Source organism: Triturus cristatus, chromosome 4_2 (genome assembly GCF_964204655.1).
Source record: "Triturus cristatus chromosome 4_2, aTriCri1.1, whole genome shotgun sequence".
NCBI lineage: Eukaryota > Metazoa > Chordata > Amphibia > Caudata > Salamandridae > Triturus > Triturus cristatus.
In genome coordinates this window covers 59403036-59420894 of record NC_140586.1, presented here as the reverse complement: position 1 = coordinate 59420894, position 17859 = coordinate 59403036, and the positions used below count along the sequence as shown (strand labels likewise).

The 17859-nt window shown below is 46.1% G+C and overlaps 1 protein-coding gene across 4 annotated transcripts in view; it reads right to left on the bottom strand.

Annotated features, from left to right (window-relative positions):
- CRB3 (crumbs cell polarity complex component 3) overlaps positions 1-17859 on the bottom strand; it is a 66235-nt gene that overhangs the window by 31774 nt on the left and 16602 nt on the right. For all 4 annotated transcript variants that reach the window (XM_085600515.1, XM_085600516.1, XM_085600512.1 and 1 more), the window contains exon 2: positions 9442-9744. In XM_085600515.1, the coding sequence (XP_085456641.1) occupies positions 9442-9517 (76 nt within the window). In that variant the 5' untranslated portion in view covers positions 9518-9744. The remainder of the gene's footprint in view (positions 1-9441; positions 9745-17859) is intronic.

Below are 17859 nucleotides of genomic sequence, written 5' to 3'. Positions count from 1 at the left end.
TGTTTCAAAAAATTGTAAAATACGCCTCACACACTGAAACCTGATTCAGTGTCATGCTTCATCATTGGGGTCTTCCCGCCCCTCTACGGGACAGGGCGTGCTACGACTTACATAGACGCAGGAGCACTTTATTCAGTGATTGGTGAGCTTTCTAGTGCGTGGGATCGTCAAAAGAAAATGTGAGATGGTTAAAAATTCTCTGGCTAGTGGAACGATAATACTTTGTCTTCCCTGGCTGAGAATAGTAAAAGTGGGGAGGTGTGTATGGTGTACTAATGAGTCACCTCCTACAAGGTCGACATGTTTCAGAAGCCATCCCCTTGGCTTTCTTCCTCAGGACCAAAAGAACGATCCCTGTTACACCTCAATGGGTGATAGAATAAATGTACATATGCCTGATAGTCACAAACACTGTCCTTTGTTCCCTGTTATGGGAGTAGAAAAATATACCACATGTATATCTTAAGAACCTGAAAAGAAAAATATTTTGGATAAATCCTGGCTTTTATCATTTATCTTTAGCTATTCACATCACCATCACGTGGAAAGTTTTCAGCTTTCTTGTGATATATTTCTCTTGTGCAACTCTGTTGTAGGTAATGGTACCATTTGGTAAATATCCTCTACTCATAAATCATCTGAAAGAACACTCCTTGTGATTTCTAGTGCCCAGTATCACATTTACTCAACATTCCATCATACATATGCATCTTCTAGCAAGATACATCTTATGTTACAATACATTCATACATAAAGGAAGTATTTATACACTCCTATTGTGCCACAAATGATTACAGATTAATGTTCACAGCAAACGAGCACTCGCATTCATACTGCCATGACGAGCCTTGGAAAAAATGGGAGATGTTTGGCAAAAGTCTGTGCACTCGTCCTTTTTAAACTGATCTCAAGGTGTGTTTTTTTTTTTTTAATGGTATTCATGCTCTCAAAAGGACGTGCCATAATAATACATACTTTAGAATTTAATCGTTATCGCTCCATGAGCTCACACGAGCGGTGTAGGGCGCCTTCAAATAGACACTGTGGGTATTTTAAAAGTCATGAAAAAAAATGTTTCCTTTGGAGAAGAAACTATTTTAATATTTCTTGGCTAAATATTCTCGTTACAAATTCACCTCAGAAATACAGTACAATTACACTTTAAACATTTTTAAAGTGTAATTGTACTGTATTTCTGATGTGATTTTGCTACAATAGCAATAGTGTATATTGATGTATTGTTAAGCGAAAAGCTTCTTTTTGAACTAAATAAATGATTTATTTTTTTACATAAAAGTTGTTTTGTAATCACTAGTTAAGGGGTTGAAATTATACTGTTCCCTCCATACCCCATGCACCCCTTAGGACCTCCGATATACCCACATCAACAAGGAGCCTACCCTCAATGGAACTACCCTCCGCAGGATTACCCCTTCTATGAACAGCACCATTTTTAAGGGCTACGCCAAGGGAGAAACAGAGGGAGGAACCGGAGAGGGAACAATGTTGACTGGGCTCCACAAAACGAAGAACCAATCCGGATGGCAACAAGGAGCATGACAGGGGCCTCAACCAGGGGCCTCAACCAGCAAGAAATGAATCTGGCACCGGCACAGATCAGATCCTAGAAAAAGGACTAGGCTTTGTACCAACGGCTAAATTGGATAAATTCCAATTATGCAAAGAGATGAAACAATTCATGAGGAGACTTAAGTTACAAACCTTTTTCAAAGACAAACAAACTGACCAGCAGGATGGAGACAATGGTTTGAGACCAAAATCTACTTTAACTCCACCCGAAGCCAATCTACCAGTAGAACTGATTGCCTTTGAAAAAGCTGTCATGAAAGATCTGGAAGAAATAGATCCAGCAATGGTGATTTCACAATATCACCAGAGAGGAAAAAGAGGCACTCCGAGAACTAGCAAATAACCCTGAATTGGTAATAAAAACCAGCCGATAAAGGAGGGGCGATTGTAATACAATCAGCTGAGAAGTATGGCCAAGAGTGCCTACGCCTCCTCCACGATGAAAGGAACTACGAGGTCCTCAACCAGGACCCCATGGAGCAAATACGAGTGAAAATAACAAGTATGGTGGAAGTAGGCACGATCACATGATTGAATATCTAAAAAGGAAAGGGATTTTCTAACCACGTGTTCGCCAAGAACACTATACCAAAAATGCACAAAAATCTGGTCTCCCCACCGGGACGTCCAATAGTGTCTGGAATTGGATCCATTTTGGAGCCAGTCTCCAAATTTGCAGACACTTTAAGACCACTTTACAACAAACTTCCACGTACCTGAAAGACACCAAAGACGTCCTGCAATTGTTAGAAGGGCAAACATTTGACCCAGAAAGAGAATTATTGATAAGTTGTGATGTGGAGAGCTTATATACGAGCCTTCTCCACGACGAGACCCTCAACATCGTAGAAGATGTCCTGTTCAACACCGATTGGGACTACCAGACACCGAGAAACAGGATTATAGATTGCTGCCAATTGGCACTCAAAGAGAATTTCTTTGAATAACGGAACACTCTCTATTTGCAAAAACACGGGACCAGCATGGGGAGTACCTGTGCTCCTAGCATAGCTGGTCTCTATGTACATCAACTTAAAAAACAGAAGATCCTCAATCCCAACAATCCATTTGATAACCATATACATACATGGAAATGATATATAGATGACATATTGATCAGCAGGGAAGGAAATGAAACCACCGCCAGACGTTTCCTAACATGGTTGAACTGCCAAGACCAATTTTTGAGATTCACAAGCACTATCTCAAATGAAAAACTTGTCTTCCTTGATCTAAACATATATGCAAAAGAGGGAAAACTAACAACTACTACTCATTTCAAAGAAACCTCCAAAAACTGCCTACTATTGTACAATAGCTTCCATCCTCGACATCTCGGCGATAACCTCCCTTATGGGCAATTCCTACGCCTAGGAAGGAACTGCACAGAAATCGAAGATTTCAAAAAACAATCAATCGATCTGAAAAAGAAACTGTAAGAACGCCAATATCCTAAAAAGGGGATTGATAATGCATACAAAAGGGCACGCAATAATTGCAGAGACCGCCTTTTGGAACCCAAAATCCATAAGGAGGAAGAGAATCGCCCAGTATGTATAACAACTTTCAACACAAACTCCAATGGTATCACAACAACAGTAAACAAACACTGGCGAATCCTCAACAGTGGAAGCATCAATCTACCAAAACCTATCTTCTCTCATAGAAGAGGTAAGAGTATCCGTGATTTGGTGGTACACACCAGACCAAAAGAAAGAAGAGAAGAACAGACAATGCAAACCACTTTAATGCCCCCAATCTCTGGGCATCATCCCTGTGGAATGTGCAATGTGTGCAAACTACCTAAGAAAAGCAAAGAAATCTTGTTCCATGATGGAACCAAATGGGACCAAAGAAGATTCACAACATGCAATTCAAAAAATGTGGTTTATCTGATCACGTGCCCGTGTCTTTTGGAATACGTAGGAATGACCACACGCCCTGTCAAGGTAAGGATAGGGGGTACACAAAAGTAACATTAAATGCAAAAAGAGTACCACCAAAATGGCAGCCCATTTTTGGGAAAAAGGCCGTAAGTGGTAAGATATCTCGTGGACAGTAATCAAACAAATCCAAAACGAAAGGTATTTGTTCGAAAAAGAACAACGGTGGGTGTTCTGTTTGAGGACTCATGAGAAAGGCTTGAACAATGAGATTCCTTGGAACCAGCTCTGATGTATACAATATCTAACACAGGAATCCCCTGGCAACTAACGATCAACCAAAAAGTTGCCAGACTCATAAGGAGTATACAGTACTACAATCACCCCCATAACTAATACTAAACAAAGAGGAGGTTTATGCGCTTGGAAACTGGATTTCTTCCTTTTTCTTCTTTTTTAGAGAAACTATAACTTTTGAAACCTGAGTGTACACACACTATTTTTAAATATACATGGTTTTTGCTTTTCAATCCTTATCCTCTGACAGGAAAATGTTTCCAGTTAATATTTTTCCAGCCTCTAGCGTTCTACTGCTGGGATTTATTCTTTACCTTTTTTTCCATTAGGTTTTCCATTTTTCATAATTTGGCCCCCGTGTGTTTTTTCAAAAAACCCACATACATGAAGGCACATCTGCGATGTCTCTAGCACAACAATTTGTTTTTCTTTTTTGTTTAATAATTCCTTTGAATTCAACCTCCATTTGGCTGCCTTTTGAAACTCCTCCAAAATAAGCCTCAAACAAATATATGCTTGCTTTTTCAACCAATTCAGTGTTTATCGTTCCAACAGGAAGTGGATCAAAATGAATCCTGTTTTGGGTCCATTTACCGGCAGCCATCTTTAAAAATTCCAAGGTCTAGTGTTTCCAGCCACACCTGTTTCCTATCAAGCATGCCTCCTTGCACTTTAAAAGACCGGGCTCTGGCAAACCTCAGTTAGGTTCCGATGATCCACGAGAATGTACTTCCTTTGGTGATCGCGCTCCTTCCAGCATGTAAGTAGGACAATGGCATGTCCTTAAAAAAGCCAAAGAGACCACGCTTGTTTGTTTAAACCACCCTGGCGTTAAAACCTTGTTTTTCCTTCTGTTCTTTTAAAATACCTAAAGAAAAATTGAGAGGGACCCCTTATACCAAAGGAATAGGGTACTGAAAAGCCATAAAAAAATGTTTCCTTTGGAGAAGAAACTATTTTAATATTTCTTGGCTAAATATTCTCGTTACGGCACACTCATACATGCACTCAGTCTCTCAAAACACGTGGAGGGAACAGTATAATTTCAGACCCTTAACTAGTGATTACAAAACAACTTTTATGTCAAAAATAAAACAATTTATTATTTAGCTTAAAAAGAAGCTTTCGCTTAACAATACATCAATATACATTATTGCTGTTGTATCAAAATCACATCAGAAATAAAGTACAATTACACTTTAATTTTTTTATTTTAAAGTGTAATTGTACTGTATTTCTGATGTGACTTTGTAACGAGAATATTTAGCCAAGAAATATTAAAATAGTTTCTTCTCCAAAGGAAACATTTTTTTCATGACTTTTAACATACCCACAGTGTCTATTTGAAGGCGCCCTACACCGCTCGTGTGAGCTCATGGAGCGATAACGATTAAATTCTAAAGTATGTATTATTATGGCACGTCCTTTTGAGAGCATGAATACCATATAAAAATAAAAAGGACACCATGAGAACACAGTTTAAAAAGGACGAGTGAACAGACTTTTGCCAAACATCTCCCATTTTTTCCAAGGCTCGTCATGGGAGTATGAATGCGAGTGCACGTTTGCTGTGAACATTAATCTGTAACCTTTTGGGGCACAATAGGAGTGTACAAATACTTCCTTTATGTATGAATGTATTGTAACATAAGATGTATCTTGCTAGGAGATACATATGTATGATAGAATGTTGAGTAAATGTGATACTGGGCACTAGAAATCACAAGGATTGTTCTTTCAGATGATTTATGAGTAGAGGATATTTACCAAATGGTACCATTACCTACAACAGAGTTGCACAAGAGAAATGTATCACAAGAAAGCTTAAAACTTTCCACGTGATGGTGATGTGAATAGATAAAGATAAATAATGAAAGCCATGATTTATCCAAAATATTTTTCTTTTCAGGTTCTTAAGATATACAAGTGGTATATTTTTCTACTCCCATAACAGGGAACAAAGGACAGTGTTTGTGAGTATCAGGCATAAGTACATTTATTCTATCACCCATTGAGGTGTAACCGGGAACGTTTTTTGGTCCTGAGGAAGAAAGCCAAGGGGATGGCTTCTGAAACATGTCGACCTTGTAGGAGGCGACTCATTATAGTACACCATCTACACCTCCCCACTTTTACTATTCTCAGCCAGGGAAGACAAAGTATTTTCGTTCCACTAACCAGAGAATTTTTAACCATCTCACATTTTGTTTTCACGATCCCACGCACTACACATACTCACCAATCACTGAATAAAGTGCTCCTGCGTCTACGTAAGTCGTAGCATGCCCCATCCCGTAGAGGTGCAGGAAGACCCCAATGATGAAGCATGACACTGAATCAGGTTTCAGTGTGTGAGGGGTATTATACACATTTTTAAACTTTGCCCTTCCCACAAATTAAGAGAAGGAGCTCTGATCCTTTTGCACCATTTTTCACATATGACTAAACACTTCAAATAAAAATAAAAATAGCAGCACACACATGGGTGCATATATATTCACATAATACATGGTAGAATCCCTATGTTGGATAACAGTATCAAGAGGAGGACGATTCTACCTTTTTCCTCTTCACTCCCTCCTTTGATTTTTTTGATTATGGGCAGATATATAGCCATTTCTCTGACTGCCCTTACTCAGTAGGGCCGTCAGAGGGGTTTGGCTATGGTTGTGACGGAGTAGTCACTGCTGTTGCCAAACCTAAGATTTGCCCAAATCTAAATCGGGCAGGCAGACCATTAGGTTGGTGTTAGGTATTCTCCGTCGCGATGGAGTCTACATACCACCAACATATAAATGAAGCTTTAAATCCTTTTTTGAAGCCTCCACCTTAGTCATGCAGATATCAACCGCAGAAGAAACCCTCTATCACTTTATGCAACTTCTGCAGTATGCCCTAGAACACCTCTTGCATCTCACTGCTTATCGGTACCTCCTCTGGTTCCATCCGTTCCTTTCTTTGGGCTCTTTGACTGTTACTGAAAGAAATCTTTCTTATCCATATGTTTGTCGCATCAACTGCACTGTGCTGCTTCCACAACAGGACCATCTGAAACAGCTGCTAGTTCTTGGGTGCTCTTGCCTGTTCACCTTCGCTCCAGGGCCCCTGCCACAGTGTGTCTCCCAAACGAATGCACTCCCTCACCCCACACACTGGCAAGAAGAGAACTCGGACACCGCAGAACGGCCAGGTCACCATCCTTGTTCCAAACTCTTTAATCCAGCAACCACCATTCCTCCAGGTTTATGGTGCTCACTCGCTCTGCACCATAGGTTTCCACTCAGGGCTGGACTGACCGTACCGTGCTGCAGGCGGTTCCCTGGAAGGCTGGGGGCCAGATTTGCAATAGTGGGGCTGGTTTTGCCGTACAGCTGCAATATCGCCTCCCCCCCCCCCCGGTAATGAAAGCAGTAAGAAAGCGCTTCCAGCCTCCTGGGGCCAGGCAGTGGTTGGTCCGAGAAATTGCCAGGGACGCTTTGGGTTCCCTGTCCTGCCCTGTTTCCACTCCACAACATGTGTAGCAAGTAAGATTCTGCATGATGCAAGGCCTTACAGTTTAAAGGCAGCGTTGCATTCGGAGCACGGTCAAAAGTGACCATAATGTACATCTCTGTTCAGTCCCCCTTTGGAAGATAATCTAAAAAAAATATTTACCGACCAGAAATTGTCAGTTTTTATACTTTTTTTTAATCCATGCCTAAAGAAGGCTGCACAGCTATACACGTGTTGTAGTTTGGGTAGGATATGTAAACTTTGCATTGGCCTGGAAACTGCTAAAATCAAACTATCCATCATGTGGAGTATCAGGAGGTAAGAGTATCCTCTGCAGAAGCCGTAGATTGTCAAAGGCCATGTCGGCGGAAGGACTGGCCTGAGGGACAGAGTGCAGGTTGACATCTCTGGCCAGGGGACAGTTGAAAAGCAGAAGCTTGGGCACAGTGAGATCAGAGCGGAGCCAGGGCTGGTGTGGTATGTGACCAGAGAGGTCCGAGATAAAGAAGCACTAACAGTGGAACAATGGTCTTTGTCGCTTTATGTTATTATATGAGTATTTGTAAAGGGATCAACTCACATGGGAGGGTATCATAGAGCTAAAAAAACAAAGAAAGGCTGAGCCAGCTGGTACTCCCTGACCTCTGGATGTGTAGGTGGGAGTCTGCGAAACATAAGCAACTTCTATCATGGTCTGCGTTTTGAAGGATAGCTGGGTGCCACCCACATACATGCCATAACCAACTGCAGAGCTACAGAGACTGTCCCTCAGAGAAACGGGATGATCAATGATAGAGAGATTAGTTTTGGCACCTCCCTTTTCGATATTAGTGACAGATGATAGAAAGGCCACATTCCCCTGTAATTCTGGTTCAAAAGTAAAAATTCTAACTACTTGCGTGATGCCATCAATGTCTCCTGATGACGCAGAATTAACTGTGCCTAAGGAAACAAAGATGTCAATCAGGATCAACACACAGCTGTGGCCCTCATCCCTAGATGAATGTAGATCCTACCACACATCCCTGAGGGTGGCATTTGAAATGGATGTCACGAGGTTGTTGGGTTCGATGTGGAAAGAGACTTGTGAGGGGGGCAAAAATTCGAGGGTTTTCATCACACTGCAGAAACCAGAGAAAGGGCAGAAAATCACGAGGATCCTGGGGTTTGCGATGAGCTTCTTGAATGATGGGTTCATGACTATGTTGAACATCAAAGGAACTTCTCTAAAGTAGAGTGGTGCGGAGATGAATTGGGTCATTAGGGCTCAAGACCAAGCTTAGCCATGCAATTAAAACTTGTGTATTGAAACAATAGTAAGGCTGGGGAGCAGTTTTACAACATTCCTGCACCTCTGGACATGCGTGAATTAGAGACGGTTTGCATGCCCTCTGGGTAAGACCACCCGCCTACACATAAACCCTCAATATGGAATTCACTCTGCTGTAACAATTATTAAACACCTCCCAAAAGGAGAGAATATCACATCATAGGAGAAAACTTACTTCAGGTCACACAACTAAGTAGAGGGAAACAATGCGATCAATCAAATAATGTGACTTTATTTTGAAAGATGGCTGTACTGCCATGTGATGTTCCACAGAGATCCTCACTCCAGACACCTTTGGCAAATGTCTCACTTCAAACGATAGCTGACATTTTGAGGATGTCCATACACCATAAAGAAAACATTTTGGGGGAGATAGCACACTGTTCATCCAGAACATTTCTGGTGGATCATACTGTGCAGAGTGCATGCCCAGCCTGAAAACATGTCCTGTGCAGGTTTGGATGGTTATGCCTCACTGCAAAACAAATTATGTAATGAACGTCCCACTCTAAAAAACAGAAGTTCTGTAAAACACAAGCTTCAGGTCCTTCCAGCCCTTCCACGAAGCTCTACGGTAACATAAAGAGAGCCTGAGGGGCGATTGGCTCTTCCCCCAAAATCTAGGGTTCTTGTATGAAAGCTACTGGTTTATAGCAAAATGCTTGAATTCGTAGATGCCAAATCTTAGACAACTCTGCTGCCTCCCATTAACAGACTTCTCTCGATCAAGTCAAGCATCCAGAACTCAGGCAGGGGTGTTCGGACAGTAACCCTTGCACGAGCAACACATTTTGTTCCCTTCTGCCACCAATCTCCCCCACCACTAAGCACATTAACTATCTGGCTTACCTTGACTCAGAACTAGTTGTAACAGCGAAAGCCAGGAAACTGCAGACAGCGCCGTATGAACCGTCCAACCAGCCATCTTCCCGTCAGTAATGAACGCCAAGGAGTGCTATGATGCCGGGTGCATCACTGGGGTCTCAATTCCAAAGGAAAGGGGGATATGCAGTACCCCCCAATCCTACAAACAGCAACCACAAGTCCCTCTTCGATGAGGACACACTCAGGTCTGGTTTCGTAGCCGTGGCAGCATCCAAAGGAACCACATGGGAAGACTGTTTGAAGGACCAGAAAAAGCACCAAAAACACCTGGGAGCACAGAGAAAATAAAGTTAGCGTAGCAAATCCGCCTACCAATATCACCTAGAGATCCAACACAGACCACTGTGAGTTGTGCTTTATGTGCAACATTCCAGCCTTTAAAGGATGGATTATTGCTCTGTGTGCAGACCAGAACAAGAGAGGCTGAACTGTCCCACACACAGAGCAGATCAAATGCTGGACTGTCCCACACGCAGAGAACGTTTGACGCATGGCCGTGTTACACAGCATTTTGCATTCTGTGCTGCCTCACAAACTGGATGATTAAAAAGCCAAAATGTCACATATAGACCAATTCAGTGAAAAAGGAAGCCACATGCAAAGCGCTTCTGAGGCCAGAATGTGGCACACAACGCACTCACACATACAGAACATCCCAAAGGGTGTGTTCCCCAACATTAATGAACACTTCCATAGAAGTTATATCCAAAATACTTCCAAAGAAAGTCTTTACATCTTATCTTTAAAATATGTGAATTACATCTAGTCCCCTTAGAGTTTAATGTCACCATTGATGGTTACATGCACCTACTGTTAATGGCAGCCATACGATTCTATACATTTTGGGAGTTGGAATGGATTTGTAACTGTGGGTGCGCCCTTGTATCAGCCCCACAGACCGCAGTGAAATCGCAAGCTACATTATAACGACCACCAAAATGCACATTTTGTAAAAAATTAATTAAGGGAATTTGAGAAAACAATGAATATTTGAGTAAGTTGAGCTTGTGTCTTAGTGAAGGATGGGTCGAGTGTGGATAGCACTTATTGCAGCGGAGACTCCTTTCCTGATAAGCCAGCATCTGACCTGCCTCCCCTACCACCGCACAACTTAGCCACTGGGAAATCCACTTGCCTAACCAGGTCTATTTATCGATGGTGGCACTACATTAGAAACCTTGTTAGCGCAAAGCACAAAGAATGAAGCTCTCACTGTGTTGTCATGGAATGTTAACGGCCTGGGGGATAGGATTAAGCGTGGTGTGGTCCTGCAGTATTTAAAACGTATTTCACCAGATGTTGTCTTCCTGCAGGAGACGCACCTTATAGGTAACACCTTTCATGCCATGAATCGGCGGGGATACCGTTTGGCGGCCCACTCCGGCTTCACTTCGGGCTCGCGGGGGGTGGGTATTATGGTCAAGAACTCGCTCCCGTTGGAGATTGACGAGGTGCGCCATGATGAGAGGGGACGCTACACTGTTCTGGTGGGACGAATGGAGGGTAGAGTGTTTATCTTTATATCAGTGTACGTCCCGCCTGGGTTACAAGCCACTACATTTGCGGACCTGGGGAGCCTCCTTCTGGACCTTCCGAGTGGCCTGTTGGTGGTTGGAGGGGACTTTAATGCGGTTGCCTCTGGGTCTATGGATCGCCATCCCCCTAGGGACCTCCCCCGGGCACAGGCATGGCTGCCCGGCCTTTTAGACACGCTGGGCCTGGTGGACTGCTGGCGCTTAAAGCATCCTGGATTGCAACAGTACACCTTCCACTCGGGGGCCCATGGTAGCCTCTCGCGGCTTGATTACATCCTTGTCCCGGCGGCCCATGCAGGGAGGGTGGGGGAGGTGCGCCATTTGGCACGGGGTATCTCAGACCACTCCCCATTGTTGTTGCATTTTGATGTCTTCCCGAGGGGGGATGGCAGGGTGGCTCCGATTAATGCATGGTATTTGCGCGACCCCACCATTCGTGCCGACTTGATCAAATCCTTACAGCGCTATTTCGATGAGAATGTGGGGTCGGTCCCGTCTGCCATCTCCCTGTGGGAGGCTTTCAAGGTGGTTCTTAGAGGGGAGGCTCTCTCCTTTATTTCCAATGCCCGGCGGCGCGAGCGGGAGGAGGTGACCCGGGTTGAGGCCGAGATTGCAGAACTGGAGGGTGACCTGGGGAGCGGGGTAACAGACGCCAAGTTGCATGTTTTGCATTTAAAGCAGGCGGCCTATCGGGCCCTCGTCACGGAGGCGGCCAGGGGCCTCGGTAGAGAGCAGCAGGGGCGATTGTATGATGTGGGCGACAAGGCTGGCAAATTGATTGCGTGGTTGGATAAGAGGGAGAGAGCGAGCCGCGTGGTGCCTTTGATTGAGAGCGTGGATGGTGTGTGTGTCACCGAGCCGGAAGCCATTGTCTCCTGCTTCGCGGACTATTTCCGCGAAGTCTACTCCCCGGTTTCTCCCTGCTCGGAGGAAGATTCCCATGCCTTGCTTCGGGACATCGCACTGCCCTCCCTTACGGTGGAGGACAGGGATTCGCTGGACGCCCCGCCCACCTCGGACGAAATTGCCTCGGCTATTCGCTCGGTTGCATCCGGCAAGGCCATGGGCCCCAATGGTATTCCCATTGAGCTATACAAACTACGCCCGGATGTGTTGGCGCCCCACCTGCGCGCGATGTTCCTTGCGGCCCACTCGCGGGGCTCCCTCCCGCCGGACCAGCGTCTGGCTACAATTGTGGTGATCCATAAGGAGGGGAAGCCCCGTGAACGGGTCACATCCTATAGGCCGATCTCGCTTTTGAACGCGGAGCCCAAAATCCTCGCCAAGGTGTTGGCCAACCGGTTGGTTGGCGTGGTGGGCGATTTGGTCCACCAAGACCAATCGGGCTTTATACCACACCGCAACACGGCACTTAATCTGCGGCGCTTACACGGGGTGCTCGCGCGTGTCCCATTTGTGCGGGAGCCGGCCATCTTGGCGTCCTTGGACGCCACCATGGCGTTTGATACGCTCGAATGGCCATATATCTGGGCGATGCTGGCGAAGTTTGGGTTCGGCCCGGGTTTCGTCAGCTGGGTCAAATTGCTATATTCGGGCCCGTTGGCGCAAGTGGTGGTGAATGGGCGAGTATCGGCCCCATTCGCGCTGGGGCGGGGCACGCGACAGGGTTGTCCCCTGTCGCCTCTCCTGTTCGCCCTGGCCATGGAGCCCCTGGCGGAGTGGCTGCGGTGGCACCCTTCTATCCGTGGTCTCCGCTGGACCCCCGAGCATGAGGACCGCGTGTCCCTCTATGCTGACGATATCCTTTTGTATCTCGCCTCCCCGCGCAAATCACTGATCGTCCTGGTTGATGTTTTGCGCTCCTTCGGTCGCAACTCAGGCCTGGTCATCAACTGGGCGAAATCCTGTGTCTATGTGCTTTCCGGGGAGGCTCCGGTCCTGCCACGGGACTGTCCGATCCAGATTGCCTCCCAGGGTTTCCGGTACCTGGGTATATATATCACTCTTGACCCGGAGGCCCGCTATGAGCGGAACTTGCTGCCCCCCCTCCAGCGTTTGAAGGAGGACGTGGTGCGCTGGCGGCGTCTGCCGCTCTCGCCGCTCGGCCGAGCGGCCTTATTTAAGATGATGTCCCTGCCGCGCTTCCTCTACGCCCTCCAGAATACCATGGACTTGGTCCCGGCACGCTACTTTCGTGAGGTGGAGGGCCTCCAGCGGCGCCTGTTCTGGGACGGGAGGCCGCGTATTGCTCTGGCTAAATTGACGCTCCCGTGGTACGATGGAGGGGTCGCCCTCCCGGACATTAAACGGTATTACTGGGCCTCCCAACTAGCTGCAATTAATCATGGCCTTTACGGACCCGCCTTGAACCCGGCATTTGAGATGGACAGGATGCTCCTGCCCGGGGGCGACTATAATCGAGCGCTCTACTCTGGCGCGCCCGACTCCCGTCTGACGGGACCGACGCGTGTCATGGTGCGTGTCTGGCACGCGGCTAATGCAGCTATGGGGTGGAAGGACCGTTTGACCCGAGCGTCTCCGCTGTATGCATCTGAGAGGTTGGGCTCCCTGTGGACGTCGAAGGGCTTCGAGAAGTGGGACACGATCGGAATCAGCACGGTGGGAGATCTCTGGACGAGGGGGGGATTCAAAACTTTTGAGACGCTGCAGGCGGAGTTTCAGCTGCAGGGCAGTGAGTACTTTCGGTACCTACAGGTCCGCCATGCGCTGGGCTCCGTCTTCCCGGATGTTGCATCCATTCCGGAGTCTTCCCCCCTGGAGGACAGAGTGCTAGATGGCCATGTTCCGGACAGCACGATCTCCCTCATATACAAAAAATTGATCAACGATAGATCGTGCCTGCTGACTAGTCTCCGCGAGGCTTGGGTTGCCGACGGGCTGGAGCTGGACGACGAGGATTGGATTTCCGCGGTGGCCTCTCCGAAAGAGGTGGCCATCCCGGCTCGCCTTCGTTTCGTCCAGCTCAAGATCCTTCACCGGGTCTACGTGACGGGGCCAAGGCTTCTACGTATGGGTTTTGCCGGTGATGGAATGTGTAAGCGTGGCTGTGGTGCGTTGGCGACTTTCATGCATATACTGTGGGAGTGCCCGAAGGTGGAGCGATTCTGGCGTGGTGTGCATGAGGTTCTACGAGTGGTTACGCGTGTCGCGCTGCTGCCTGAAGCGAGGAGATGCTTGCTGAATGTCTGGGAACCTAATGACTATTCGGTCCCGCAGACGCGGTGGGTGACTCTGGGATACATGATAGCTAAGCGTGATATTGCTCAATTGTGGGGATCCCAGAGGCCCCCTGCGGTGTCGGCCTGGAAAGAGCATATGGATTGGTGTATGTTTCGTGAAAAGGTGGTGTATGTGGCGAGGGGTAAGCCTGGGGCGTGGATGAAACTCTGGGGCCCCTGGAACGCCTACCGCGGGGGTATTTGTGAGCCGCCACTACTACCGGCTGCCTCGCCTGCTCCGTCTCCCTAGATGGCCCCCCTCCCTCGGCCGCGGGCGCGTGGTCCCCCAGTCCCTGATTCACTCCCGTCCCCCTCTTCAGAGTTTTGCTGCTGTTTGGATCCCCCACTTATGGAGCACGTGTTGTCACTTTGGATCGCGGGTTGCCTTGCGGTTGTGGTTTGTTGATGTTGTTTTGTTTTAAGAAAATGGAACCGTACTGTGGGCATGGAGCTATGAGGCCTGCACCATAGATTACCCCTGTTTTCCTACGGTGCACCGCTGAGAGACTTTTTGCTGTATGTATGTAATATGCTTTTGATGCTCTAGCGGCCGGCCGTGTGGTTGTAGGCCCATACCTGTAACTTTTATAAACTGTAATAAACGGTTTCAAAAAAAATAAAAAAATAAAATAAAAAAAGAATGAAGCTCTCGCCTTCCCATTGCCTCAGATGTTGGGCTAAACACCAGCTTCCATCCATCACTACTGAGGAAACACCTACCGCTCATTCACACTATCACACAGACCTAAACAACGCACTGACGATGGTACGGTAAGGCTATTGTAACATAATGAACGCTGCTATTCTCAAAATTATCACAAGACTTCAAACTCAAAACCAAGGCTGATGCTAATATGAAGAATGATACATTCATTTATAAGAATGAAATTGCTTCTTTAATGACAACATCGTCAGTTGTGAACTCCATATCAACTTCGACTACCAAATATGTAGTCAGACAAGCTCTGAGACTTAGGACCAAGGTCACTAATTGATAGGCCACAGGTGGGGCGGCACGTAGCCAGGAGACAAGTGCACGTACAGGAAATTTTAGATCACTCACACACATAGGCGCAGCAACATTACAATGGTCAAGGCAGACTAGCCCCAATAAAGCACACATGGAGGTAGGGGGTATGTGTGCTCCAAAAACACCATAAAGTAGGTTGCCACATGAGTTAGGAACATAGAGTCAATCAGGGCATAACACACAGTGATCACATGTTCCCATGCCTTATATCTGGACATGTTACCCACTGGCCACATTATGTCCACACAAGGTCGAGGCCCACCTGTAGTTCCTGTTCGACAATTAATTTAGGACTCCAAGGAAGCAACTTACATTCCTCACTACATATGGATCACTGGAACCCTTTTATTACCTACGATGAACTGTATAAAAGAGGGCCTCATAACTGTTCTCCTAGCTGCTATGTTTAATTAAACAAACTGTTCCTGTTCTGCCAAACACCTCTTGTCTTTTTAAGGTACTTCATGTTCAAGTGACACCAAGCTACCAGATGAAGTTTAATCTTTCAAAGCCAGAATACATCAAGCCAGCCCTTTAAGTCATCCATTGAGTACCAGTGACAGTCAAGACTGAAGTCAAAATCAAATGCCCTGTGCACATGCACCCAAGTCCAAAGACTGACAACCTACTGCGGACAAATCAGCAAATTCTTACAAAGGGATCCCAAAACAGTTTAAACAGTTCAAGGAAAAGGACATATCTGTAGGATCACATTCGTGAAAATTCAGCAACACCTCAATCCATCGCTAAAGCAGCATTCAACCTTCCCTGGCTCAGGAAACAACTGAAAACAAAACTTTTCAGAAACACTTTCAACCTATGCAGACAGACCAGAGTCTAACAGCTACCAAATGTTTGATCAGCATAAGTCAGAAAGACACCATGCAGTGCTGAACTTATTCAAATACTCCATCTAACATGCACAATAGTGAACCAATCCTGTAATGGTGTGGTAGGCAACCCAATTTTTTCCAGTGCTCCATTACTGATGATTTTAAGATATAAATTTCCTTGAACAAATAGTTAAATTGGACATCATTTAACACACTGCAACTGGCGAAGGCTTTAACCGTAAGAAAGGTCCATCACAACCTTCCACCCACCCGTACTTTCAGGAATAGTAATGAACATCTGTTAACACACTTTCAAGAGGAAGTTAACCAATAACTACCTGAGAAAAGGGCACTTCTACTTAATGGGTATCCATTTTCCACAGGAATACATTTTATCCCCCTAAATCCGGAGGCAGCTCTTGGGCATGGGTGTGACTGAATGGCCTGGTGCTGGCAGACAGCTACTGTTTGGCCTATTATGGACCTAGCTTTTCAGTAGAAATGCCAAGAGAACTCCAGCACTGGAGCTCCCCGTTGCCAATGCCCCATTTGGGGCCGCAGGGAAGTTTGTCCATGACAGACTTTGTTGCTGCCCCTGCCAGTCTCATGGAGACAAACCAAGTGACAGTGCCAGCATGCCGAGTTTATAGTCCAGCAGAAAACGTGCCTGGATGAGTCAAGTCCAGAACCTTCAACATGCAGGTACCGTCTGCTGCCAAGAGGCGGTCAGCATCCTACATGTAGCTGAGTGTCTATATTTCGGGAAAAGTGAATCTACAGCTGGGTATCATTGGGTTTGCCATGCCATTCACCAGTAGTACATAGAGCCCCCTGTACAAGTGCCACCTAACTTGCCCAAGAGAGCCTTAAAGCCCAGATTCTGCCCAAGGTGTTCTACTGCTCCATTTGCCCAAAACCCCTCAAGAATACCAAGTGCACAAGTTGATTGTACAAGCACAGAGCGCCCTTCTGGAGAGACCTACTTTCAAGTGACGTGTCAGTGGGCCTCTCCAGACCACAGGAGTGTTTTCATTTTGAGATAGCTGGAGAACCAAAGTCCTCAGAAAAGACCCTATTTTAGGACCCAGGGTGGAGCTTTGCGGCCTGCTGCTTAAATACACAACAAACACTTTATTGGCTACGGCAGGCTTGATCCTCGTTTTGGTCCATGTTCCCCCTTTTTTCCAGGTGACCCATTCTCTTTGGGGCTGATCTCCATTTACCTGAACTTGGTTTAATTTCTAGATCACTTTTTTTTTTTATCAACTAAAGCGTTCTATCCCACTTAATTAAATGCATCTGTCTGCTGTCTGGTCCAGGATCTCACTCTCTCCTCACTTTACAATGATTCCCTCCGAGACCTAATCTCCTCAGATGGGTTCTCCTACTACCTAAATGTCGGAGAGAGAAAGATACCTTGTCATTTTTTTTTAGGCATGTTGCATAGCAGCGCCAGCTGCTGTGCAACATGCCTTAATTTCTTATAAGATGAGGCTAGCCTTGACCGCATCATAGCGCTTTTTTCCCCTTTAATTAATGTTGCACAGCACTCTGTGTTGCTGTGTAATATGTGTAAAAAACAACAGGGGCAAGTAACAGTAGGGAGGAGGGAAGGAGGAAAAAAAAAAGATGGACAGCAGCAGGAGGGCAGAGGACACAAACAGCAGGGTCAACACAAGTGTGCTAGGGGAGGAAGAAGCAACAAGACAGCAGGATGAGCATAGGGATGGAGAAGGCGTACGTACAGTGCCATCCATTCTTACAGTGCATGATAAAAAGTTTTT